We start from the raw sequence: 27407 nt of genomic DNA, 5'->3' as shown, positions 1-27407 counted from the left end.
AGTTGGCTCACTCACCTCCAGGCCTCTGGAGAGAATGTGTGTTAAATATTTCTTAGGTAACTGCAGCAACTGTTCAGGTTTTGTCACTTCAGTGCCCAAACAAAGGTGGTTCATGGTCACTGGGTAAATGTTAATGTTGCATTATGCAACATTAACATTCTTTAATGTATGCAACTTGCATACATTAAAGAAAGCATCCTGCATTTGCCTAACTCAAAACAGATCTGAGACCTTGGGTAGAGACACGCATCCCTGGGAGTGTTGCGTCAAGAAATGGTATATAATAAAATCAAAGAGAACAGGAAAGACAAGGGGCATTCCCATCAGTTGTGGTTCCAGGTCAAACAAGGTCATTTCCTTTTAGCAGAACTTTGGACTCACTTCTCTCTTGCTTGTGTTCAGTCACCTTTGCGTAGTAACCTGGAAGCTTCTGCAGCTGTTCAAATTCTCAAAAAGCTGCTCCAGCACCTCCTTTATTACTTCCTTCAGCAACAGAACTGGACTATCCTTTGTGAAAGGGAAAGAGAAAAATAAATGAGTATAACTGATGAGTGATGCAGCTTATCCATCTTATTAGTGTAATTTTACAATTTTGTGCCATCCATCCTCCTGCCTGTAACCTGGAAATCAATCTAAGTGCACCAGCAGGTCCGTTACTAAAATGTATCTGGAGGACAGTGGAGGGGGAGAGTGGAGGTAGGGGAGCTGTAATGCATACTTTGCAGAAAAGATTAACAGGATCAACAAGTCTTAAGATCCTTTATGTTTGTAGATTATTTTAGTTCAGCTGTGTTCAATGTTCAGCTGTCTGATCATATCAGTTTTGTATTTCATCAAACTGTTATATTTATCTGACATCTGAGGTCATCAAATTCAGTAGCAGGCGGTTATAGCAAACCATAATTCTTATACTTTAAGCAAAAATATCTGTTACCGCCCCCCCCCCCCCCCCCCCCCCCCCACACACACACACACACACACACACACTCCTTTCACTGCAAGCCTCTTCGTCTGCTCCTCGGCCTGTATCTATTGTGGGAGGGATTAAAACGCAAAAGAAAGTAGGATGTACAAACTGAGAGATGAGGAGGGGGACGCTTCTCTGAGTAAATCTGCAGCAGCTGCTTGAGGAAACACTGTAAATAAACTGCAGAGCGAGAGCAGTCCCGGTGGCCCGTGCATCGGAGACAAATAAAGGTTGGTACAGCCGTTGCTTCCAAGAAGTACAGGGGGGAGAGGGGTGGGCCTTGTCCAATTTTGGACCTGAGGATATAAAAGAAAGGTGAACGTATAGATTCAAAATGCTCAAACACTCTTGCAGCTTCTGAACGCACAGACCGGTTAATAGCAACCGCTCTCAAAGATGCGCAAGGTCGTTAGCTATATATGCGTATGCGCACCACAGTCAAGCTTACATTTGAGGGTAGCCTGTACGTACTTTCCGCCCTGTGACCACCAACAAGCACCTTCACCGAGTGCTCCAAAGCTCCCCTCCCAGAGAGGGGCGTCCACTCTGTAGCCTATCAGGACGCTCCGGCTTTGATAGAAGTACTGATGTCACATAATCAAGCCCCGGGCTTCTGAGTGAATTTTCAGGAATAAGTAAATAAATAAATGAATAACTCCCAGCAGAGGTTGGTCGCTGTTCGTCACTGAGTTTCTCAATTTCAACGAGGAGCTAATTTAATTTACGAGAGCCTAAACTATCCCCACAGTGGCCTCCAGCAGTCTGCTCTCACCGACACAGTGCTTCTTGTCCTTTCAAGAAGTGGATGGCAATTATTAGTGGCTCCACTGACTCTATATAAAACATGGACGTAGCCACTGTGCTGTCACTCATTCCTTATGGAAACAATAGTAATTTTAAAAAAAAAGAAAAAGAAAGAAAAAAAAAGAAGAAGCTTGTTTTAGATTCTTTGCCACTGTGTTGTTCTATGTTCAGGTTCGGGGTTTCTCTCCATTATTGTGGGGTCTTTAACTTTAAATAATAAACTGCTTTGAGATTTTGGGATTTTGGTGCTATATATATTGTAACGTTCACAAGAACCAGACGGTTGGGGTCTCAGTTTGTCCGTTTATTCGGCACATAAGCCAGCGGGTTGTTAACTCAGGGGGAAGCGCTCTCGAACTACACCTCTCTTCAGCCTGGCACCCACACAGAACAACCAGGTCCCCCCACCCCTTCCTGTACACCACCCTCACTACTTCCTGCAGCCCAACCAAACATGAATCTTAAAGGAACAACAACAGTGTGCAGAGAAAACCAACATGTCACTGTCCAGTAACACTTAACCATCGTTACACTGCCCCCCCAGCAATAAGTTCCTCGTCCCCGAGGGAACGACACAGTCTCTGAGGCGGGGCGGTAGCCTACGTTCCCTCCTTGACCTCCTGAGCCCCTGAGGAGGACGCGGAGCTTCGGGGCTTTGGGGTGAAGAGTCCGAGGGGGGGGAACGCAGCCCCGGTCGGGGGCCCCTCTGAGCAGGGTCATGGACGCTCTGTACACGTCCCTCTGGAAAGGAGGGGAGGGACTGTCCTCTGTAGGGGGCCATCCGGTCTCTGTGCAGCGCTACTATCCTCCCCCTAGGAGGCAACTGCACCCTGTAAACAACCTCCCCCACTCGCTCTAGGACGCTGCAAGGCCCCACCCAGCTGCTATCCAGTTTAGGACACCGTCCCTTCTTCCTCTTTGGGCTGTAGACCCACACCAGCTCCCCAGCACGGAAGTGCCTCCCTTTAGTGGTGATGTCGTAATTCCTCTTTTGGCGCAGGCCTGCCTTCGCCAGCTGCTCTCGGGCGTAGGAATGTGCAGAATCCAGCCGGTCCTGCAGCTTCCTTGCGTAGTCCCGGCCCGGTGGTGCCTCTGGCGCGTCCGGGGGTTTCCCAAAAGCCAACTCTGCAGGAGTTCTCAGCTCTCTCCCTAACATGAGCAGGGCAGGCGTACACTGGGTGGAGTCCTGCACTGCCGACCTGTAGGCCATGAGGGTAAGGGGAAGATGGTAATCCCAGTCCCGTTGGTGTTCTGAGGTAAGGATGGCTAGCTGCTGGGCCAGCGTCCTGTTAAACCTTTCCACCAGCCCATCGCTTTGGGGGTGAAGTGGGGTGGTGCGGGTTTTCTTAGTCCCAAGGCATTCACACATGGCAGCAAATACCTTGGACTCAAAGTTACGCCCCTGGTCACTGTGGAGGGTCTCTGCTGTTCCAAAGCGGCTGAACATCCCCTCCACTAATACATCAGCGACCGTCTCAGCCTCCTGATCTGGGATGGCGTATGCTTCCGGCCACTTGGTAAAATAGTCCATGGCCACAAGAACATAGCGGTTTCCTCTGTCTGTGCGAGGAAATGGGCCCATGACGTCCACAGCTACTCGCTCTATTGGGACTCCTGCTGGTTGCTGCTGAAGCTGAGTCCGGGACTGGTCTTGTGGCCCTTTGTGTGAGGAACATGCATCACAGCTGCGGCAAAAGTCCTCCACATCCCTCCGCTGTTGACCCCAGTAATAGCCCTGGGAGCCCTGACCGTGACTTCATCTGGACAGTCCTGGGTCCAGATGAAGTCACGGTCCTTCTGCAGCAGGTGGAAGAGTGGTGCGGCTATGGAGGAAAAGCCCTTCACAAACCTCCTGTAATAAGACGCCAGTCCTAGGAAGCTTTTGAGCTGTTTCTGGTCTGCTGGTGTGGGCCACTCGGTAATGGTGTGAATTTTTTCCTCCAAAGTGCTGATGCCCTCACGACCCAGCTTGTGGCCCAGAAACTCCACCTCCCTCCTCATGAAGTGGCACTTGTCGGGATGCAGCTTCAGGCCTGCAGCCACCACCCTCTCCAACACTTGTCTCAGGGCATCCAGGGCAGCATCAAAGGAGCTCCCGTGCACTAGAAGATCATCCAGGTAAACCAGACACCGTTGCCGTGGGACGCCAGCCAGCACACTGTCCATGAGCCTCTCGAAGGTCGCAGGAGCGTTGCAAAGGCCAAAACTCAGGACTTTGAACTGCCATAGTCCCCTGTTAGTGCAGAAGGCTGTCTTCGGTCTGGATTCCGGGGACAGTGGCACCTGCCAGTAGCCACTCCGCAGGTCCAGGGTGGAAAACCAGGAGGACCCGGCTACTAAGTCGAGGGACTCATCAATCCTGGGAAGGGGGTAAGAGTCTTTCTTCGTCACTTTGTTGAGTGGTCTGTAGTCCACACAGAAACGCATCCTAGGACTTTTTTTCTTAGGCACCATCACCACCGCGGAGGCCCACGGGCTATCAGATGGTTCTATGATGCCCGCCTTCATCATTTCACACAGCTCCCTGTCTGCAGCCTCCTGATGAGCCAGGGGCAGGCGGCGGGGGCGCACTTTAATAGGCTGGGCATCCCCGGCTCGTAAAAAATCCAGCCCAAGGATGCAGGCGTCCTGCACGTCAGCCACCCAGGCAGCATAAGACACACCGAGGTCCCCCACCTTGAACTGGAACACTCCCTTCCCTCTCATTGGGGCCAGATCACCGGTCACAGTCTTAAGTTGCACGTTAGTCGGTTGTACAGCAGCTCCGGTTGGGACAATATCGGGTCGGACCAGCGTTGCATTGGATCCCGTGTCCAGCAGGGCCGTACAGGACACCCCCGCAATCGTCACTGGAACATGGCAAAAGCCGCCAACCTGGGTCCAGCCCACAGTGATGGCCGCACCGGGTGGAGGTGGCGGTGGTGTGGGGATGTCGTTCTCCCAGGCCCGTGTACTCCCGCCTACACGGGCCCGTGGGCGTTTCCCTGAACCGCTGCAAGCTTGGGGCACTGCCTGATGAGGTGTCCGACTTGTCCACATCCCCAGCAGCTCTGAGGTCGGCGGTGTGGGCCAGCCCGAGGGGAAGGCGACTGCAGCGAAGCTGTCTGCACCAAACTGCACAGGCCCGCTGGCGTCTCCATCTGTTCCACAGGTGCTGACACAGCCCTCACCACGTGTGCGTCGTCAGCGCCCCCAGAGGATCCTGCAAGCATCTCCCTCTCCAACGCTAGCTCCAGGGCTGCACTGAGTGTGGCCGGCCGAGCAAGCTGAGTTTGCATGCGGAGCTCTTTAGGGCTCAGGGCCTGCAGGAACTGGTCCCGAGCTAACTCCGCCTGCACTGATGGTGGCATGCTGTCATACGCCCTCCGGCAAAGGCACTCGACTTCATGGGCCAAAATGCGGAGGGGCTCACCTGGCAATCTGCGTCTGTTGTGGAACTCCGACCTCAGCAGCACTGGTTGGTTATACTGCCCGAAGCGCCTCTGAAGTGCTCCGACCAGAGCATTATAATCTCCCCTCTGCTCCTCGGTCAGCAGCAGCAGGCATGCAGCTGCATCCTCACACAGGCACAAAGCCAATTGGAGAGCTTTATGTTCCTCAGACCAGCCAGCTGCAACAGCTAACAGCTCGAACTGTGCGATAAACACTTCCCATGGCGTCTTGCCGCTGAACTTAGGCGTTTTTATATTCGCTGCAGCTTGCTGGGCGCCGCCATGTTTGTTTACATCACGTGACGGCGCGCCAAGCGAGGTCGACTCCTTCCCGCCGGAATCGCGGCCGCTGTGCGAACAGTTCCCGAGCCTAGTCAAACCTGGAGAAAATCCAGCCTCGGCAGACAGCCGCAGCGCCGTTTCCCTCACTCCATGGGCGGGCGAGCGCGGACGAACCTCCCTCTCCTCCCTCTCCTCCGTCTCCTCCGTCTCCTTCTTAATCCTGCCCGGCAACATCCTCGTCTCGTAACGGCAAGCGTCGCCGGCAACAGGGTCTCGGGCGTTCTGGGGTTCTTTTTTCTTTCTTCACTTCTGACACCAATGTAACGTTCACAAGAACCAGACGGTTGGGGTCTCAGTTTGTCCGTTTATTCGGCACATAAGCCAGCGGGTTGTTAACTCAGGGGGAAGCGCTCTCGAACTACACCTCTCTTCAGCCTGGCACCCACACAGAACAACCAGGTCCCCCCACCCCTTCCTGTACACCACCCTCACTACTTCCTGCAGCCCAACCAAACATGAATCTTAAAGGAACAACAACAGTGTGCAGAGAAAACCAACATGTCACTGTCCAGTAACACTTAACCATCGTTACAATATATTAGGGGTGCAACGATATTCGTATCGATATTGAACCGTTCGATACAGTGCTTTCGGTTCGGTACGCATATGTATCGAACAATACAACATTTGTAATTTATTTTATCAATTTTCCTTCTGACGATGCTGTCTGTGTTGAGCGCTCAGTGAATCTGTGTTCGACTACTCCGCCTAGGCTGCACTGTCGAGCGCAGATCCACTGAGCGCTCAACACAGACAGCATAGTCAGAAGGAAGAGCGCAGGGCAAGCTAGCGAGACAGAAGTTAAGCTCTCCTTGCAAGATGGACCTCCCCCACTCTCATTCAGATCTGGCGTTTGGAATTATTTTGGTTTTCATGTGACGTATGACCCTGAAGGTAAGCGAGTCATGGACTAAAGTAAAACAGTATGTTGGATGTGCCATGCAATGCTCAATTACATTGGTGTGAACTAGTGTGTTAGCGCAGTTAGCTCGTTAACGTGTTGGCCGTCTAGCCCCATGCACGGAGCGATCGGCGGTAGCTCGTTAACGGAGATTTGCCGTGTTGTGGCGTTAAGGTCATTTCAACGAGATTAACCTGAAAGCACTAGTGGGAACACAACGAATATGACTGCACATTTATGCCGACATCATCCTAGTGCAAAGACAAGTGGAAGCAGAAAAAAAAAAGCAAGCATGCTACTAACTTTAGCCGAGTCATTTAGACAGCTGTTAGCACATGATTCTCCTTATGCTGCTGAGAATATAGCCCAGAAGAAGCGGATAGTATTGCTTTTATTTTGGAAAGAGCCATTTCTCTGTAATAAACTCTCTTTTCCAAAGATGAGTGATTCCTCAATCAGATACAGGGCTCGCAATATCGCTAGCCCGACGTCCCGGAGCTAGCGATTTTTTTCAGTCGAGCTACCAAAATCTTTCTCTTCCCTGCCCGTCGGGCTATTGTAGGAAGGAAAAATATATGTCAATGCTTTTGCATTCTTTCGGAAATGTAGCTGGGTAATTATGTCATTGGCATCGGTGAGCCACTGTCAATATGTGACATATGCTTTCACTTTGCAATCGTGCGAACTGTGTATAGAGAGCGACAGCACTGATCTGTGAGTGATGATAATTTGTGCACCAATTCCTCTGACATCGTCTTATTAATCGTTAGCTTACTATGCAAACATGACAAGTGAAATCTCCCGCAGCTTACACATGTGAGAGGTTGATCGCGCAGAGAATCGCTGAGCTTATGTGAGTGCGTGTGTAAAAGCATTTCAGTTCTGCTGAGCCAAATAAGACAGGTCATGGTGAAGAAGTGACAGCCAAAGAAAAGCTTACCACAAAACGGAGAAGTTATGACAAATCAGACTATAAGGCAAAAAGAAAGTGCAGCTTTATGGTTTCATGGACAAAAGAATTTCTGTGGCTGCAATATGATGAGCTAAATAACCAGGGCTGCACATAAGTGGTCCGCAGGTGCGCATTCGCTGTCAAAATAAAAAACACGCACAAGGGTGAGGGTTAAATTTAAAAACTGTACTTTTGAGTTAAAATATATATTTATAATTTTAATAAATGACAAATTAAAAATGCATGAACATTTTTTTGTATCGAAAAAATATCGAACCGTGACACCAAAGTATCGAACCGAACCGTGAATTTTGTGTATCGTTGCACCCCTAATATATATATATATAAAAAAAGAAATTGTTTTGAACTGAATTATGAAATCTACTTAAATATGAACACCCTTTTCTAAGGCGCTTTCCCAAAGTTGCAAATTGTTTTACAGCTTCATAAAAAGTATATTTGAATAAAGCAGTGTTGTGTTTAGGCATCAGCCATTAGTTTAACGCATTTTAAAAGGTTAAAACATACAAAATTATGGCAAAGATGGAAAAGCAGTAGTTTCTGATGACTGACGTCACTTGTCGTCAGTTGTGTTCGTCATTTGTTTTTGTTAATGGTCGGCTGCTTTTTTTCTTTATATCGTGAGACAAGAAATGATGGTCCAGTGTATCCTATGTGAGAGAAAGTGATAAAGGGAACACTGAAGTGGCTTTCCTCAACATTTAGAGGGAATTTAACCAGGAATTGGTGTTATCAGCAAACTTAGCAGGCTGAATAAATACAGAGACCCACATATCCGGTATTTATTGTGTGCTATGGACTACTTTAAATCAAAATCGTTGAAAAGAAACTGGCAGCTCAAACATGTGGTCCATTTCAGTGATTCAAATTAGCAGAGATTAGGACTGGCATGTAGCGACTAGCTGCAGCTTCCTGTGTTGGGAAATCTGTCACTTATGTCTATAACGTTAAGCCATAGCGTATCCACTATGGCTTGAGTACACAGTGGATAATTATTATGAAGGGGGAAACTATCCATAGAGGGCCAAACCATTTTTTTGCACTAGACTGTAAACAAGCTTTTTAATGATATAAAGTTAACATTTTTACACTGGACTGTATGGGGACTGACTGGATTGAAGGCTGAAGCGCCTGTATGATGGTGTGGCAGTGAGTGGGGAGGGCTAGACTTCTGGAAGCCATTTGGAGTTGCTAAATACTTTCCTAGCTCAAAATAGTTTTTTTTTTTGGGTGGTCCAGCATGTTCTGACCAGGCAGCACATAAACAGGCAGGGTGGGACACAGTCATTTCCCATTGTTAAGCTGTTTCGCTCAATGCTGCTGTGTTGCAGTCTTCATTTCCTGCCTATCAGACAGGAACATGCAGGGTAGCCTAAATCTCACATTTTCTCCACTTATAAGTGAATGAAGAACTGTTGGCGTGGGTCAGGTATCAGATCCTTTTGGCAGGGTTGAAATCCATCTCTTTGCTTTCAGGGCAATCACCCATTACACCGCGTCTTGTTTCTTCGACAGAGGATTGGAATACATGCAGTTGCACATGGATTTCCTAATACACTCCATACATTTCATTTCACTCTGATACTACTGGTTCTGAAGAGCAGTGATCCTCAACCTGGTGGCTCCTTGGTGATGATGAAATCCTGTTATGTCTAGATAATCGGTCCACAGGCAGTGGGGCAGTCTGGCAGTTTATTTTCCAGTCTACAGCCTAAAACATCAAGAGAGAACTGAATCATGCACAGTGAAGACATAAGTAGTCAGATTTTAGCTGAAGAGGCAGTGCAGTATTAAATTATAAACAAATCATCCAACTAACAACTAACATTGTTTGTATAAGTGTTAAGTTTTTATTTAAAAACATCTCTGGTGGTCAGGGCCAGGAAGCTGGTAATGATAGGCAAGGCAAGGCAAGGCAAGGCAAGTTTATTTGTATAGCACAATTCAACAACAAGGTGATTCAAAGTGCTTTACAGAGATATTAGAAACAAGAACAAATAAAAAGCATGATTTAAAATTGATTAAAACAAGCAAATAAACTAACTAACTAATTAACAAACAAACAAACAAACAAAACAGTATATAAAATCAAAACAGATAAAATCAGAACAGTAGATAAAATCAGTAGTTAAATGTAAGTTTTGAAATTTAAGCTTAAAGTGTGGATTTGGTGCTTTATTCAAATGCAGCTGAGAACAGGTGAGTCTTCAACCTGGATTTAAATAAACTGAGTGTTTCAGCTGATCTGAGGCTTTCTGGGAGTTTGTTCCAGATATAAGGAGCATAAAAGCTGAATGCAGCTTCTCCGTGTCTGGTTCTGACTCTGGGAACTGATAAAAGACCGGATCCAGATGACCTGAGGGATCTGGAAGGTTCATACTGGGTCAGGAGGTCATTGATGTATTTTGGTCCTAAACCATTCAGAGCTTTATAGGCCAGCATCAGAACTTTAAAGTCTATCCTCTGATGGACAGGCAGCCAGTGTAAGGACCTCAGAGCTGGACTGATGTGGTCCACTTTTTTGGTCTTAGTGAGGACTCGAGCAGCAGAGTTCTGAATGAGCTGTAGTTGTCTGACTGATTTTTTAGGTAGACCTGTAAAGATGCTGTTACAGTAATCAAGCCTACTAAAGATGAATGCATGGACTAGTTTTTCCAGGTCCTGTTGAGACATCAGATCTTTTATCCTTGATATATTCTTGAGGTGATAGTAAGCTGACTTTGTTATTGTCTTAATGTGTTTTTCTAAGTTTAGGTCTGCATCCATCACTACACCCAAATTTCTCGCCTGGTTTGTGGTTTTTAGATGTATAGATTGAAGTTCTCTGGTGACCTGTAATCGTTTTTCTTTGGCGCCAAAGACTATTACCTCAGTTTTGTTTTTGTTTAGCTGGAGAAAATTGTGGCACAACCAGTCATTGATTTCCTCAATGCATTTACCAAGAGCCTGTACAGGGCCTCGGTCTCCTGGTGACATTGTGATATATATTTGTGTGTCATCTGCATAGCTGTGATAGTTTATTTTGTTGTTGTTTATAATCTGTGCCAGTGGGAGCATGTAGATGTTAAACAGAAGGGGTCCCAAGATGGAACCTTGGGGAACTCCACATGTGATACTTGTCTGCTCAGATGTGAAGTTACCTATTGATACAAAGTATTTCCTGTTTTCTAAGTATGTTTTGAACCAGTTTAGTACAGTTCCTGAAAGACCTGTCCAGTTCTCCAGTCGTTTGAGTAATATGTTGTGGTCAACTGTATCAAATGCTGCACTGAGATCCAGTAAAACTAGGACTGACATTTTTCCACTGTCTGTATTCAGACATATGTCATTAAACACTTTGGTCAGAGCAGTTTCAGTGCTGTGGTTCTGTCTAAAACCTGACTGGAAGGCATCGTAGCAATTATTCTGTTTTAAGAAGTAACTGAGCTGTTGAGAAACTGCTTTTTCAATGATCTTACTTAAAAACGGGAGATTTGAGATCGGCCTGTAGTTGTTCATTTGTGTCTTGTCAAGATTGTCCTTTTTCAGTATAGGTTTGATTACAGCAGTTTTTAGTGATTCTGGAAACACACCTGATAATAAAGAAAAGTTGACGATCTGTAACAGGTCTGACTCTAAAGTCTTTGAGACCTTTTTGAAAAAACTTGTTGGCAGGACATCTAAACAGCAGGAGGAGGAGTTCAGTTGACCTAAGATGTCCTCCAGGTCTTTGCTGTTAATAGGTTGAAACTGTTTCATGGTGTTTAAACAGTTTTTTGGTGGACACAGTACATATCCTGGATCTGCTGTTGATGTACCAATTGCTTGTCTAATTTTTTGGATTTTTTCAGTGAAGAATTTGGCAAAGTCATTGCAGGCCATGGTCGAATGAAGTTCAGCTGCCACTGACACAGGAGGGTTTGTTAGCCTGTCAACTGTAGAAAATAAGACCCGAGCATTATGGCTGTTTTTAGTGATGATGTCAGAGAAGTAGGACCTCCTTGCACTCCTCAGTTGTAAATTATAATTGTGAAGTTTCTCTTTATAAATGTCATAATGAACCTGGAGGTTTGTTTTTCTCCATCTGCGCTCAGCTTTCCTACACTCTCTTTTTTCATTTTTCACCAGTGTGGAGTTTCTCCATGGAGACTTTTTCCTTCCAGAGATAACCTTCACCTTAATGGGAGCAATAGTGTCCATTACATTTAACATGTTAGCATTGAAGCTATTGACGAGCTCATTGACTGACCCTCTGGGCAGGTCAGGTGTTAATGGCAAGACATGGTTAAAAATTGCACTACTGTGTTCAGTTATACACCGTTTTGTGATCACTGTTGTTGATATATTTGTGTGGGCTGAGATTTTACTTTCAAAGAAAACACAGTAATGATCAGACAGGCCCACATCAGACACAGTAACCTTTGAAATGCTCAGGCCTTTGGAGATCAGTAGGTCAAGAGTGTGTCCTCTATTATGTGTGGCCTCTGTTACATGCTGAGTCAGCCCAAAGTTGCCCAGAGTGTTACTCAGGTCTTTAGTCCCTTTGTCCTGAGGGTTGTCCACATGAATGTTAAAATCCCCAACAATAATTACACAGTCAAAATCAACACAGATCACAGACAGCAGTTCACTGAGGTCATTAAAAACATAATGAGTTTGAAAAACATTTTTAGCCTTTGCACTGCATCACACAGTCTCCATGTATGAAGTGCTTTGGTTGCTCCAGTGGAGTAGGAAATGCGCTATATAAAAACCATTTACAATTTACCTTTGCCAGTCAAGGTAAGAACTGGCGAGGAGGAGCCCGTGCTGTGTAAGATTCCAGTCTGTAGTTAAATTGGCTGATGCAGTCCTCTGGCTGGCTCAGTCGGACTCATCCAAGTTTCTCACTATGTGTGCCTCTCTTTTGTGAATGGGCGGCAGCTCCCTCTGCAGGGGGCCTGGCTGCTGTTGCTGCATGGGACATCCCGTAATGCAAGCCACTCTCATCACAAGTTCCCAAGGGTCAGACCTCAAACCTCTGACTACCTAATATTTTGGTGTCTGCTCTTTGCTGTCTAAATTGAGTTGGAAATTTTTTTCTCCGCCAAGTTTCCGAGGGCCCTGTATGGTGAGTTTATCTTACTGTATGGCTTTCTTATCATTTCTTTATTTTTTAATATTCTTTCCTTGTTTGGTTTTTACAGGACACAGTAATGAGGCACATTTTCTTTTCTTTTAACGAGGATCTGATCTGTTTTCTCCCTTTCAAGGATAAATCTGTTTTTTTTGTTTCTTCACTTTCAACTTTCTCTCTCTTATCTCTCAGTATTTCTACTTGCAACATGAGGCCGCTGCTGTTTGGGATTCTGCCAATCAAGGAGAACTCTTTTGGCTCTCTATCTAGTGTAACTGTTGCACTCTGTCTTTTAACCCTCCTCCTGATGGTTATCTGGGGTCAAAAGAGTAAGAGATCCTTCTTCCACTTCCATCTTGACTCCCAGCTGGACCACACAAAATATCCCCCACCTCCTGGCCCCAAACCGTGGCCCCTTGTCGGGAATCTGCTCCAGGTCGGGGATCAGATTCATCTCTCTCTAACTGGGTTGAGGCTTCAGTATGGAGACATCTTCAAGGTACATATAGTTATATATAGTTTTTGTATTATTAGTTTCAGATCAACAGAGTGAGCATGAGTTAATTTATTTGTTTGTGTCATGGATCCAGCTCCGCCTTGGCTCTTTGACTGTTGTCGTTCTGAGTGGGTACAACACCATCAGGCAGGCTCTGGTTCGACACGGGGAAGCTTTTGCGGGGCGACCTAACCTTTTCATCTTCTCTGCTATAGCCAATGGGACCAGCATGACTTTCAATGAGAACTACGGACCTGTGTGGCTGCTCCATAAGAAGCTGTGTAAGAATGCCCTCAGGTCTTTCTCCCAGGCTGAGCCAAGGGGTTTTGGTGCCACCTGCCTCTTAGAGGAGCACATATGTGCAGAGGCTGCAGGGATGGTGCAGGTGATTCGAGAAAAAGCTGCAAAAGAAGAAACAGAGGGTATAGACCCAGCAACGACCTTGGTAACCTCAGTGGCAAATGTCATTTGTGCGCTTTGTTTTGGGAAACGGTATGACTACAGTGATAAGGAGTTTCTCACTATTGTTGATGTCAACAACGAGGTCCTGAAGCTCTTTGCAGCGGGGAACCTGGCTGATTTTTTCCCTGTGTTTCGCTACTTTCCGAGTCCATCTCTGAGAAAGATAGTCCAGTACGTTCGCAGGATGAACAGATTCATGGAGCGGAACATTGAGGAACACATTGACACCTTTGATAAGGTAATTAAGTATGCAGACTTACATGTAGGCAAGAATTTAGTTTAAATGGGGGAAAATGACAGTACAATCTATGCCATATAATCACTGTTTGCTTAAGTTCTATTTATTTCATTTTTGCACATGACTTACTGACATAAACTTCAGTTTCATAATAATCAGCAACTAGGCTTCTTAATGATTTGTGAATATTGCATTTTATTTATATTTTTTTTATATTATCTTAACTTTAACTGATCTTTTGCACAGTGACCTTTAATAGATGTCGCCACAGCCTTATGTTGTAAATAATGTGTCTATTGGTGTTGTTTTCTTTAGATCTGTGCCACTAATTTGCATCCCGGCTCTTTAATATGACATTGAACTCATACATTGGTAGCTATGATCGTAACTGTAGCCAAAAAAATAACTAACAAGTTCCATGTGATGGACCTTTTTTGTTCTTGTGCAGAGATGGCTAAAATGTTCGCACGCACTCTAATTAGGAATTAGCAACTCTACTGGAATTGATTACTGTCCCTTCCCTAATTACTTTTAAGGTTTAAAGCAAGCTGGCAGTTAAAGTAGATAACTTTATATTTGAGCAGTGACAGCTGCTTGATGTTGGAAGGAGTAAAGTTATCTGTGTTCGCAGAACCGTATCCGGGACATTACAGACGCTCTAATTGCACTTTGTGAAGAAAGAGAAGAAAGCAAGGATACTTCGATGCTCTCTAACGACCAGATCATTCACACTGTCATAGACATCTTTGGAGCAGGTTAGGCAAACTTCAAATTTCACATTATGATGCTTTTACGCTTGTATTATGCCAGTAATAAATCCTAATGGTGATAATGAATTTTCCCCCTTTTTTGTGGTTTTCCAAAGGATTCGACACCATCATCGCTGGTTTGCAGTGGAGCCTGTTGTACCTCATCAAGTTTCCTGACATCCAGGATAAAATAAACCAGGAAATAGGTGATGCCTTATGCTCCAATAAAACAAACTCATATGCTGTACAGTGTGCTCGGCTCTTCACCAAAGTCACCCATTGTTAGAAACTGGTAAATACACGGCTTACAGAGAATTCAGGGTATGCTAAATAGGAAAGTCCTCTCTTGTTCCTGCTCTGATGACGGACTCATAATCATTCTGTTTCTCATAGACCAAAAATAGGAGGTTGCTCCTTAATCGTTTTAAGTCCCACATCACTGATGAGCATAAGTCAGTAGTAAATGTAGTTCTTATCTATTAAAATATTCACCACAAATGGGATTCACACAGTTTACAAGAAACGGGTGGAAATGCACCTCTCATTAGCAGCTATGCACAGGCCATACATGAGCATGCAGCCGTCTGTGATGTCTGCAGTATCAGGGAGAATCCTTATTAAAAAGACTGAACAACGGCCAACCGAGCACGCTTTTTGGAGAGACAGAATCAGACCAGAGAAACTCACAAAAGATCAGTCCAATTTGCTGACGCTTTTTGAAGTGGGCTCAGAGAACTGGTGCTGTCTGTTCTGAGGCACGTTGTATTTTCACAGAGGGCGAGATGAAGCGAGAGAGAGAGAGACAGAGAGAACTAAGAGGAGGCAGGATGAATCAGAACAGGAGAGGGGTTAGAGGGTTCCCCGGAGACACAAAGGCGCTGACACGCAAGGCAGTGAACAGACATAGTCTGACATTATTCCCTTTTTCATCTCTTACATTTCATTTAATTAAGAGGCTTTAATTCTGTTGTTTACAGTACCGAAAGCCTTATTAGTGGAGCAATATTTATAAAGTAATCTAAAGGATCAGCATATTTTAAATTGTAATTTTTTATGATGTACATGTGCATAAAGTTTTTACAAACTGAAAGAAAGCAAACCACAGCCTGGAAATCAGTTTATGTTAAGTTTAAATTAAAAAAAAAAAAAAAAAAGACATATTATTAGAATACAAGAATAAAAATGAAAATAAAAATGTAAATAACGTTAACAAAATTGCAAGTTTATCACAACTTATGTCACATTTTTTTAGACCCAAAAGATGAGATACAGATTATGTTTTATTATTTATCATTATTTTTTTAAGATGAGCATATCGGCAAACTCCAGCTGCCCAGGTTTTCCAACAAAGCCAAGATGCCTTTCACAGAGGCCTTCATATATGAAGTGTTTCGTCATGCTTCATATGTCCCTTTTACCATACCACACTGGTAAGACCTAAAGTTTTGACAGCAGTAAATTTGTTTTTTCAGCATGTAGATTGTTTTTTTTTATCACTTTCCTCTGATTATATTTTTCCTCTCCAGCACCACGAGAGACATCACATTTAATGGGTATTTCATTCCCAAAGACACATGCGTCTTCATTAATCAATATCAAGTCAACCATGATACGTGAGTAGCCGAAAGCAGTAAAAATCTACTTTGTCTCGTTCTTTTTATCTTTTAAGACTATGGATTTTTTTTAACATTTTTGTTTATTTGTTAAAATGTTCATTCTTTCCCAGTGATCTTTGGGGCGATCCTGAGACATTTCGTCCACAGCGTTTCTTGAATCCATGTGGACTCCTGAACAAAGAGCTGACAGAGAAAGTCCAGATCTTCGGCATGGGAAAAAGACGCTGTCTTGGCGATGAATTTGCACGTTTGGAGATGTTTGTGTTTCTTACCACGCTTCTTCATGGGCTACGTATTGAAAATGTTCCAGGGCAGGAGCTGGATCTCAGCACTGATTTTGGTCTAACTATGAAACCACGTCCATATAGGATTACCATTTCCCAGAGATTTTAGACCGTCTGAAAACTCAAATGATGATCTTTCGGATGTTTTGGAATGTCACAGTGGAAATTAATTGTCGTTATTACTATTTTGTGCTCAGTTTGGCAAATGTGGTCAAAGCACAGACACAAAGATAAATATACACAAAGCGAACATGAGGTCATTTTACAGCATTCAGTCCATCTGCCTGCTACATTAGTATCTTAAGTGACTGGTCACAGTTTAAAACGGAGGAATGAGGATGAGTGTCACTGGCAGCAGGGTAAGCCACAATGACTTCATTAATAGTTTTGTAAATAGAAATAGAATAGACACTTTTAGCTGTTGTTAAACTTTTGTTTGTGAACATTTGATGAGTGCCTTCTTTTGGAAACTATGAAGGACAGACTTCAGCTGATAGCTCTTAATGAACTGTTTCACCTGAATATTACAAGTTGAATAACTTATTCTTATTGTAAATACCTGACCTCTATACGTCATGTTGAGGTAAAATAATATCACATAAAAAAAGTGTGCTATATAAACTACAAACATACTAACAAATATTCAAATTATCTCAAAGCACTAATACCACTAGGTTTAAGGCAGTTATTGTTTATAATGTATGCATAAAATGTTAACTTTTGGACTATTTTTGAAAGAAAAAGTAGAGCTGATGTTGGAAATTGTTTTTTTTTAAAGCATATACAGCCTACAGTTAGCCTCTTTCTATAGTAATTATAGAAAGAGTAAAACTGAGTCACATAAAACAGCTGCAGACAGTGGCTTTGTATAAAACATGCAATCTGAAAACAATAATGTGCCTGTGCTTGTGTGGTAATGTTTACTGGCTTTCTGTCTGTACCTTCACACTGTTCTGAGTGACTCATGGATGATGATGGCAGTGAGGCTGACTCTGAAGTGAGTAGGGGAGGACTAGCTCAGAAGGGTGCCTCCAAAACACAAAAACGAAAAAAACAATCTTATCTACCTAGATAGATATGTTAAGTACAGAAAACCAAGCTATGGAAATGTATTAAGTAAAGTAGAATGCAAGCATTTTAACCCTATTTTAATTTTTTAATAGATTATTTTAATAATAAATATTAACTAAGGATACATATTAAATAATAAATATTGTTTTCGTCACGAGATCTGTGTCACAGTGCCGTATTTTTATATTCCGTAGATTTTTGTGTACAAGTGGACAAATTTTCTTTGATACATTAACAGATTTTAACATTTCCTACAATTCCCCTGACCTTTGAACTAAAGCTTTAATTTTACAAACTCATCGGTATAACTCTTGTCAACAACAGTGTAACATTGCGTGCTATTGCATGTCTATTCACAGCCACTGAACTCACTGGCCACACACAAACACGTGCAAACTGAATGACCTACTGATTTCTATTCACATCTTCATTTACACATGGAGCCTTTTATTGTGGGGGCCCGTTTCTATACATTCATTAAGAAACCACACGCAATCCTCACAGCAACTGTCAGTAACTGCACTGTGATGTCTGTCCAACTAATTATGGCTAAATTAATATGTGAACATCTCTAACAATCTTTACTCATAACTTTATTCACTATTACGACGCAGAACGGTTCAAACATCTTCCTCTTCCACGCTCTGCCCAGATCTCAGTTTCATGATCACCTGGAAAAAAATACATTCACATTATTTTATGGTTTAATTCTAAATAGAAATGTACATATTTGAATAGCTGACTGTGAAAGTGGCATGCACCTCTTTCAGCTGGGCAATCTCTTTGCTTTCCACATTTCTCTGAGCGTTGTTGGTTATGGCCTTCACTCTTGTTGCATAACTGCAAAGTTCAGAGAGTTCAAGTGTTATTCTGTTGAGTTTTTTAGTGCTAAAATACAATAAAACACTGTTTTTTCTCTCTCTGTTACATAAGAGATGTGAGCGTCTCGTCAAGATTGTATTCTGTAGGAGAGGTGTTGACGATCATCAGAGTTTTAGCATTTCCACCCAAAGAGTCTTGCATCACCTGAGAGAGATGAAACACATTTTGGTTGAACTGCTTACGTTGGAGTTCAGAATTGAAAAACTAGAATACTGCCTTTTTAATTTATTACCTGTGTTAGCTTGCTATTCCTGTATGGCACATGGGGCAGTTCAGCAGATAAAGCTGAGATCACATCACCCAGTGCACTCAAAGACTTGTTAATGGAGTTTGCCTCCTGCACAGAGGAGAACATGGAAGAATTTAAAGAAGTCATGACAAATCTTTCAACCACTCACTGACCCATGAAACAAGATAGGAGCAGACCTTCAGCTGGTGGTCCTTGGCACCTGTTTTGGCTGCTCGCTCACTGCCTGCCAGGTCTACAAGGCTCAGCTTCCCACTGCTTACACTCCCATTTGTCAGATTCCTGCTCTCCAACATGATGCCAACAATAAGATGAGAGCGGGAACTCTCCACGTTCATCTCTTAAAAAATGACAAAAATACAACAGGACAAAGAAAGATGGATTTTTATATATTTCTGGTATTTTAAGAAGTGCGACTTCAGAAGATGCTGATTAATAATCAGTCCTCAGATTCTCTCTCTCTCCCTCTCTCTCTCTCTCTCTCTCTCTCTCTCTCTCTCTATATATATATATATATACATATATATATATATATATATATATATATATATATGTATACATATATATATATATATATGTATACATATATATATATATATATATATATACATATATATATATATATATATATGTATATATATATATATATATACATATATATATATATATATACATATATATATATATATATATATATATATATATATATACATATATATAAAAGGTTTAGCATCAGCATATTGTTGCTCTGCTGCTTTCCAGATCTGTAATGATGTACCTAAATGCCACCCCACTGCTATAACTGTAACTAACACGATTAATCCAAACCAATTAGCAGGACCCTATTTGAGGCTTTTGCACGGCATCAAGAGCTCACTGGTGGCAGAGATGTGTCGGTTTGCGCAGGCCTGCTGGAACAGAGCGTAGAGCTCCTGGGCACTGGAAGCCTCTTTTGTCTCTGCTCCTTGGGCGAACACAACTCCCTTTCTGTTCCTCTTGATCTCCACCCGCCTGGCCTGGCCATGGGATTGAGTGTGTACGTGGGCCTCACCAGCCTGTCTCGCAAAGAGGTCCTGCAGCCTGTCATTGTAGAGCTCCAGCATATAGGCTGAAACCTAAAAGGAAGCACAGTAACCAGGAAGAGAGGAACAAAGGGAAGCAACGTCTTTTCTCTCCCAAACATGGTTTGTTTATATGCTGGTGAAATAATGTCTGCTACCTTAAAACTGAATTTAGAGCTGTTCTCGCGCATGATATCAAACATGGCATTGAAAGCTCTCGGGATGATCCCGGGATTCTTCTGTTCCTTGTCCCCAACCATAGTGAAGGTCTTCCCTGAGCCCGTCTGGCCATATGCAAAGACACAAACGTTGTAACCGTCGATAGCTAACTGGATCAGCCTGTGGGAAAAACATTTTCTTCAGCTGAAAGCATCAAAATATATGGAAGGCTTGATGTCAAGTTACCTCAGGAGCTACCTCACTGTTTCTACTTTTCCATCAACTCTTGAAATCTGTTTTTGAACATAATTTGCTCCCTTTCAATGCTACTAAATAGCCATAACATTACACAGCAGCAGAATCCCAAACTGAGCGAAACAGTCTACAGAGGTGGCACAGCAGCATGAGCAAATGCAGCATCAACTGTCGTCTGTGTACTGGCAATGAAGGAATTTTATTTTGTCTAACGCATAAGAGCTCCCACTCAGCACAAATCCCAATTTAACCCAAGCTTGAGTGCCTCCATGCAGCACATGTTAGGTAACTGTAGCTTTGGTTAGCCTGAGCTGGTACCTTAAAATAGTAGAAGCTACTTTTTAGATTCACAGAGGTTGCTATGATACAAATCTGGGACTCCCTGTGTCTGTTATGTCACATTGAATAAACGGGGCCGGGCCCCTCACCTGCTGGTGTCATGAAACAAGTCTTCCTGAGAGGCTTCAGCACTGAACACCTTGTCAAACTGAAACTCCCTTGGTCCACGAGGGGTTTCTACGGTGACAGAGTATTCATCTATTTTTTCCACAACGATGGCGCCACCCTGCGCAGCTTCGGCTCGGCTCGCAGGGCGAATCCGACAAAACACTCTAATTTTACCTGAAGAAACATGTTTTTCTTTTTAGTTTAGGTCGAAACTAAAATGCGCTACATGCAGTACAGACACACATGCATACCTTTCATATCTTCAACCATATTGTAATATTTTTTCCTCAGGGTCCTTTCTGAAGTGTAGTTCTCAATTATTTTCTTTTTCTCTTCTTTTTCTTGCTTCAGCTTGAAAAAAAAAACCATGATGATAAGGGAAGAGTTATCATAGTGAGGAATGCTTTACATAAAATCAAGTATTTACAGCACTTTGTGCTAAAATATTCTATAATCAATGTTTAGAATAACAATGGGGCTGCTTTGGTACCCTGTTGGACTGTTGATTTATAATATAAGTGATACCTAATGAGTAGCATGTATCTGTAAAAGCTCACTGTGGACAGATTAATGCCTCTGTCTGTGGTTTCTGTAGTGTTTGGGTGGACAGATCTGACCTGATGTGGTAAAAAACTAACCTGATCCTGCAGCAATAGAAGCTGCTGACCGGCACTCTTAACTCCACCCGTGGTTTGGCTTGCCTCCTGACCCAGGATATCCTCCAGTTCTGAAACTGCACAGTCTGAGTGGAGATGGAAAATAAAAGAGTGATATGTAAAAGACTAATTACTTACTACTAGTTACTAATATATTATGACAATGAGATGTACATTTTTGTTATATAAAAGAAGTGAAGAATGTATGTGATGTGACTATATGAATTCATTTACTATTACTGGCTGGAGCCAACATATTCAGGAAATATAAGATGTATTTACCATTCATCACAGGGCTCTCTCCATTTTTAATGCAGCCTAAAGCGATTTGACAGACCTCAATTTCCTTCACTGTTTCTTGCAATAGAGACAGATTTGAGTTGTATTTCTCTGACCTGTAAAATATAAGAAAACCTTTAAAGTAAAGTGTGTAACTTAACTTAAACCTCCTGACTACCCGCAATGCAAATTTGTCCTCTGTAGAGCACCTTTCTAAACCTGAATATCACCCATGCACTGCATACTAAAGAATTGCCTCCTTTTGGTATCTACAGAGGACATTTAGGGTTTTCCAATGATACCAAATGTGAAGGGGTGGAGCTTTGGGAACTTTAGTTTTTTCATTAAGGAACATGGCGGCCATCGCTGCAAGCACATTTTATGGGAAGAAGAAAAGTAAGTGCATAAAACTTCTTATTGAGCAATTTTTAGCTATAAATGTTGTTAACATATTTTAAATAAGTCTCTTAATAACACATTAAAACATAGTATGCTTAATTCTAACTTCATTTTAGTATAGTATTGAAGTGTTTAACAAATGGCCTCCGTAGTGGACATTTGTAGTCATTTCCTCCATTTTGTTCTGTTTTTTTAAATGACCAGAAAAGGAGTCCTTTTTAGAAGCAGAAAGAAATTTATTGCAGTTTGATGAGGGAAACCCAGATCTTGAGTTGTCTGGTGAAGAAGATCATAGGGAATAAGCCCTTGAAGAAGAAAGATGGAGGAGCATCAGGGATGGTACTCAGACCTGAACTTGCTGTCATTAAGTGGTTGGACAACAAGACAGTTGTCATGGCATCCTCTGCCTATGGCAATCAACCTCAGGACAGACGCACCAGATGGTCTAAGAAAAGCAAAAGGTTTGTCCATGTGCCAAGGCCACTGGCAATTGCTGAGTAGGCTATACTACCAATATAGGTGACGTGGACCTTGTTGCAGAATGTTGAGTTTCTACAGGATAGTCTCTCGCACTCAGAAATTGACAGTATGTGCAGTTCTCTACTTTTTGATCTGGCAATCACCAACTCGTGGCTTCAGTATAGCAATGACTTGCAGTTTTGGGGGAAGAAACCACTACAGTTCCTTGAGTTCAAACTTCTCCTTGGTGAAGAGTTGGAGCAAATATTTGCCATCAAAGTTCATTTTTACATGTTTGGCCTTCCAATGTCCTCTGCAGTGGACATGTGATATCTAAAAATATTTTAACTTTTTTTTCCCAAAAAATTATTTCAGTCTTCTAATTGCCTTACAAACATTGGGGGATTTAAAAAAAATTGATTGGACAACACTTTTTTTCCTGGTAGTCAGGAGGTTATTTTGAAATTAAGCAGTTATTACAACCATTAAGAAATCATTTTTTCCCTTTTCTTTCTTTTTTTTTTTGTTTGTTTGTTTGTTTGTTTTTTTCAATTTCTAACCCCTCTTTGTCAGTGGCATCCTCTCTGTCATTGCTTTCTTCTTGAACATTCTTGAGTCGGTCCAGTTTGTTTCTGGCTGAGGCCAGAGCAACCCGATTGTCCTCAATCATCTGGTCTAACAGGGCTCTGGTTTCAGGCACTGCACTGCAGATTTCATGAGCCTAAAGAAAGAGAAATTGATGCAACAGCCTAAATAAATCGGGGAGGAAAAGAGATGATTTTTCTTTGATTTTGTTGCTGGCAGTTGATTTTCCACATAGTTTAATATTAACTAATGTGTGAGCAGCACCTTGTGTATGACGAGGGAAAGCAGAACGCCGCAGGGTGGCTGAGGCACCGGAGGAATGGGGCTTCTCTCTGCCTCCAGCAGTTCGGTGATCTCCCTCTCCCTCTGGTACAGGCTCTCCTTTAGTTCCTCTAGACGAGCTTTAGCGCCCTCCAGTGGTTTATCAGAATCACTGCAGTCCTTCATTAAAAAAGTGGGTTAGTCCACCAAACATAAATCAAAACAAAACAGAAAAAGCAACACTCTAAACTTTTCTTCTTATTGTACTTTTCATGCTTTATCCTTTATTTGAGAAACAAGCTGTCACAACAACAAATTCAAACCCACCCTTGTTTGTTGCTGTGCTGACAGTCCTTCAATCTCCAGGTTTTCACCTTCCCCTGTGGTTTCCTGCTGCTCCTGTGTGGAGACCACCAACATTTCTTGGACTTTTCCTATTTCTTGTCGGGCCATCTGTAGCTCCTGCAATGCTGCTTAAGGCAAAATGGTATGAATAATTTGTTAGGCACAAACATTTGGTGTTTCACAGACTTTAACATCATGGCAGATAAACTCACTGGAGGCCTGCTGACTGTGCAGGGCATCCAGTCTGTTGGAGAACAGTTCCAGCATTTTGCTCTAATTGAAAGAAAAGAAGAAAATCTATGTGATTATATTGTTAAAATAGACTCAATGTTCTTCTCAAATATAGCCACAAGAGTGTGCTCTCATTCAGAAGATCAATGATTGATGTAAGAGGCCATGAAGTCTGCCAGACTGCTATGCAACCTTTTCTCTGTGCCACTGCAGGGCCTCTTCCATGCTCCTCTTCCTCTCAGCTCTCTGCTCCTTCAGCAACAGCTCGTTTTGAGCTTTCAGGGTCTGCAGGAAACAGGAACACGAATGCATGTAAATATGCATCCGGCCACTCAATATTTCAGATGTGGATTACAAGGAATATGAACTGGAAAATTAAAAGTAGAAATGTACCACAACAAATTTGCAGTAAAATGAGCAAGATTAAAACAATAGCGGTGTTCATGTACGGCAAATAGGAGAAGGACTGCGACCTCAACTTTAGCCTCCCAGTTGGCTTTCTTCTTCTCCACCTTCTCCTGGTAGATGTCCAGGATTTTTCGCAGAGTGTTTAACTTGTTCTGATAGTGAGATCTGATCTTCTGCACGGTACAATCCTGATGAGAGAGGACCGTTGTCAGTACTGTTTTGTTTTAGTAGACTCCCTCACACAGACACTCACACACATCATCACCTGGTTCTCCTGCATTGTCATCTGGAAGTTCTCTTCCAGCTCCTGGACCATTTCCAGATGCCTTTTACTCATGCTTTCCATGTCCTTGGCTATCTGTTTTTACAGCGCACAGTCACTAACAGATATCAGATAGACACAAAAATGCATCCTGGTATCATGATCCTGATCAAATGCCTTCGAGGGCAACAGTGGCACAATCAAGGCAGCCATGTGAGTGTGAATGAGAGCAAAACAACAGTGTCTGACAGTGTCTTCATTGTGTGTTTGCATGCCCGCAACCAGCCAAAGCACTAAGTAAAAGGTCTGAAGAAATATTTATCATCCACTGAGAAAGAAGAATAAGCTACTTTGTCTTTTTTGACCATGCTAACATGCATCACAGGCTGATTGAGATTAGGATGTTAATTTTTGGTTTTTCTTCTTCTTTTTGCTATTTCACTTTGGAGTTGCCCAAGCAGGTCATCTGTTTCCATCTGCAAGTTCAAACAAACTAATTATATCCTTTCTTACTTTGTCCCTGAATCATCCAACCTGAGCTGTCTCTGTAACACATTAATCCGTGATACCTCCACTAGTGTAAAACTGGTTCTACTTTAAATAAAACTCCACTGGTCTGCACGACTGTCCTGTGATGATCCTCATTGTTTTACCTGAGCAATGCAGAGTTCAGCAGACTCATAGGGGATGTAGATCTTGCCACCTGGTGACTGCCCAACTTGATCTGCATCACTCCTGCCTGGCAGCTGAGATTCTGATGAGCCTGCAGAAAGAGCACGCTGCAAATGACTGTTTATTACAGAGAATGGGGCTTAGTTAAAGTGATAATTAGTAGCAAACCTATCTCTCTAGTGCCATGCACAAGGAGCATGATTTTAAATCTGTACACAGGTAAAGTTCTCAATGTATACTTGGAAATCATGTTAAAATGATGACTAAGCTTGTAAAAGCAAACGCACAAACTAGATAGACTGCATTGTCTGCCAGTTCATGTTGGGCAATCAGCATGTGGCACATAAAACTTCACTGAAACAGTTTCTAAAAAGGGATCAACAATGCAGCCATGAATAATCTGCTTGTATTCCTATGTTAACTTGTGCTCTCTTTGTCCATTTATGTATATTCTATAGATAGCCAATTTAAGGTCTGCCTAGAGAATGAATTACAAATCAAATTAGGACATGAATGCAGGGGTGTGTCGCAAGATTCACAATTCATACTCCTCCCTGTATTAAAACTAACAATAATAAAAAGTAACTTTTCCACACTCCACCACACCCACTGTCACACTCGTCTCACAGCAGAGAAAGAAACTAAATTGCAAATTTAAAGTACTATTAAATTAACATATATGTTTTTGCTCTGAATCTGTGGTTCCCAACCATTTTGTCCTTTGATTCCTTAAAATGAAAGTGTTTTTTGTATTTTTCGCATGTATTTCTGTTTTTTTGTACTTAGCTGTTTTTTTTATTATTATTCCTGTCTCAGCATATCAGATATGATTTAGCTTTTGAGGTTTTCTGGCCTTAGTTTGGGATTTATAAAACCTAGCTACTCCTCATCCAAATGCAACAGTGAGATGCTGCTTTAACACTGATGCTTTAGAAATTTAATAATGTTGGGCACTATAAAACACGGTCACCTTCACCAGCACTTTTATTATTGCTACTTTACGTATTTTTTTTAAATTTTTTCGTGATTTGTCACAGACTGTTTTACATTGTTGCATTTTTTACTTTTACTTCAACGCAATTACTGTGTAAGCAGAAACTGAACACCCATACTGCAGGGGAAACACACACACACACTATAACCCCCATTTCCTCTCATACAATATCCTTTGTAGGATATTGTAGGTAGTGCACTTTTCTTTTCTTTTTCTTTTTTTTTACAGCACCTTGGTTGACCTCTTGTCCATTGTGTTTCCTTCGGCTGGCAGTGATCCAGCGCCTGAACGCGGCCCACCTCTTCATCCAAAGAGTTTGGGGATGAGCAACAGCTTGAACAGTTAAACACATGTTTTTGGAGAGTTGCAATCAAAACTGAATAGATATGAAAAAGCAGAAGGCACAGGTTCTGTAAGCACATATTGTCTATTGGAAGCTTTTTTTGTAATCCCTGTGTAAACATAAACAGTTTCCCTATTTTTTTAAGTCGCTTAAGTGAAGAAAATTGTAAATTTTCACCCAACTATCTAATTATATTTATATAATTTATATATTTATATATACAATTTTCTTTGGATACACCTTCTCATTTAATGGTTTTACTTTATTTTCATGACTCTTTACGTTACATTTCTCACTGGAGGTACAAAACTATGAATGAACACATATGGAAATATGTAGTAAATAAAAGCATGTGAAATAACCCAAAACTAAGTTTTATATTCACTCTATGGTCCATTTCATCCCAAACCATCTCCACTGGGTTTAGGTCAGGGGACTGTGGAGGCCAAGCCATCTGGTGCAGCACTCCATCTCTCTCCTTCTTGGTCAAATAGGCCTTACACTGCCTGGAGGTGTGTTTGGGGTCTTTGTCCTGCTGAAAAATAATTGATGATCCAACTAAATGCAAACTTCCACAGGATGCAGTGGTAGCCATGCTGGTTCAGTGTGCCTTCAATTTTGAATAAATCCCCAACAGTGTCACCAGCAAATCACCACCACACTATCACACCTCCTCCTCCATGCTTCATGGTGGGAACCAGAGACTGTCCATTCACCTTTTCTGCCTCGCACAAAGACATGGCAGGACACTTTTCCTTAGTAGTGGTTTCTTAGCAGCTATTTGACCATAAAGGCCTCATTCACACAGTCTCGTCTGAACAGTTGATGTAGAGATGTTTTGCAATTTCTGAGACTGGTAACTCGGATGAATTTATCTTCAGCAGAAGAGGTGACCCTTGGTCTTCCTTTTTAGGGGCGGTCCTTGCGTGAGCAATTTTCCAGACTGACCGACCTTCAGTTCTTAAAGTAATGATGGACTGTCGTTTTTCTATACTTAGCTGATTGGTTCTTGTTATTATATGAATTCTAAGAG

At 42.5% G+C, this 27407-nt stretch overlaps 2 protein-coding genes across 2 annotated transcripts; one reads left to right on the top strand and one right to left on the bottom strand.

Annotated features, from left to right (window-relative positions):
* Positions 1 to 12341: 12341 nt before the first annotated feature.
* cyp1d1 (cytochrome P450, family 1, subfamily D, polypeptide 1) lies at positions 12342 to 17568 on the top strand. Its single transcript, XM_004544228.3, has 8 exons — positions 12342 to 12507; positions 12706 to 13012; positions 13104 to 13709; positions 14341 to 14464; positions 14575 to 14664; positions 15765 to 15888; positions 15985 to 16071; positions 16185 to 17568. The coding sequence occupies exons 2-8, from the start codon at positions 12722 to 12724 to the stop codon at positions 16465 to 16467; spliced, it is 1605 nt and encodes a 534-aa protein (XP_004544285.1). The 5' UTR covers positions 12342 to 12507; positions 12706 to 12721; the 3' UTR covers positions 16468 to 17568.
* Positions 17524 to 27114, bottom strand: kifl (kinesin family-like). Its single transcript, XM_076890512.1, has 20 exons — positions 27045 to 27114; positions 25019 to 25128; positions 24369 to 24461; positions 24169 to 24291; positions 23888 to 23980; positions 23677 to 23737; positions 23447 to 23589; positions 23123 to 23299; positions 22834 to 22994; positions 21419 to 21531; positions 21119 to 21222; positions 20732 to 20831; positions 20462 to 20654; positions 19778 to 19958; positions 19436 to 19673; positions 18738 to 18898; positions 18544 to 18648; positions 18358 to 18455; positions 18191 to 18269; positions 17524 to 18100 (listed from the first exon to the last, which is right to left on the bottom strand). Exons 1-20 carry the CDS (start codon positions 27112 to 27114, stop codon positions 18050 to 18052), a joined length of 2454 nt encoding a protein of 817 aa, XP_076746627.1. The 3' UTR covers positions 17524 to 18049.
* Between the last annotated feature and the right edge of the window lie 293 nt (positions 27115 to 27407).

This window comes from Maylandia zebra, linkage group LG12 (assembly GCF_041146795.1).
Source record: "Maylandia zebra isolate NMK-2024a linkage group LG12, Mzebra_GT3a, whole genome shotgun sequence".
Taxonomy (NCBI): Eukaryota; Metazoa; Chordata; class Actinopteri; order Cichliformes; family Cichlidae; genus Maylandia; species Maylandia zebra.
The sequence above is the reverse complement of the archived record's forward strand: the minus strand, read 5'-3'. Positions and strand labels throughout refer to the sequence as shown.

Excerpts from the sequence above, each read along its gene's own strand:
- cyp1d1 (XM_004544228.3), top strand. The coding sequence starts at position 12,722 with ATGAGGCCGCTGCTGTTTGGGATTCTGCCAATCAAGGAGAACTCTTTT. Across the intron at positions 15,889-15,984 it reads CCTTTTACCATACCACACTG|CACCACGAGAGACATCACAT; the intron begins GTAAGACCTAAA and ends TTTCCTCTCCAG. Across the intron at positions 16,072-16,184 it reads TATCAAGTCAACCATGATAC|TGATCTTTGGGGCGATCCTG; the intron begins GTGAGTAGCCGA and ends ATTCTTTCCCAG.
- kifl (XM_076890512.1), bottom strand. The coding sequence starts at position 27,114 with ATGTCTTTGTGCGAGGCAGAAAAGGTGAATGGACAGTCTCTGGTTCCC. Across the intron at positions 23,738-23,887 it reads TGCAGTGGCACAGAGAAAAG|AGCAAAATGCTGGAACTGTT; the intron begins GTTGCATAGCAG and ends TCTTTCAATTAG. Across the intron at positions 21,223-21,418 it reads AGAGAGCCCTGTGATGAATG|ACTGTGCAGTTTCAGAACTG; the intron begins GTAAATACATCT and ends ATCTCCACTCAG.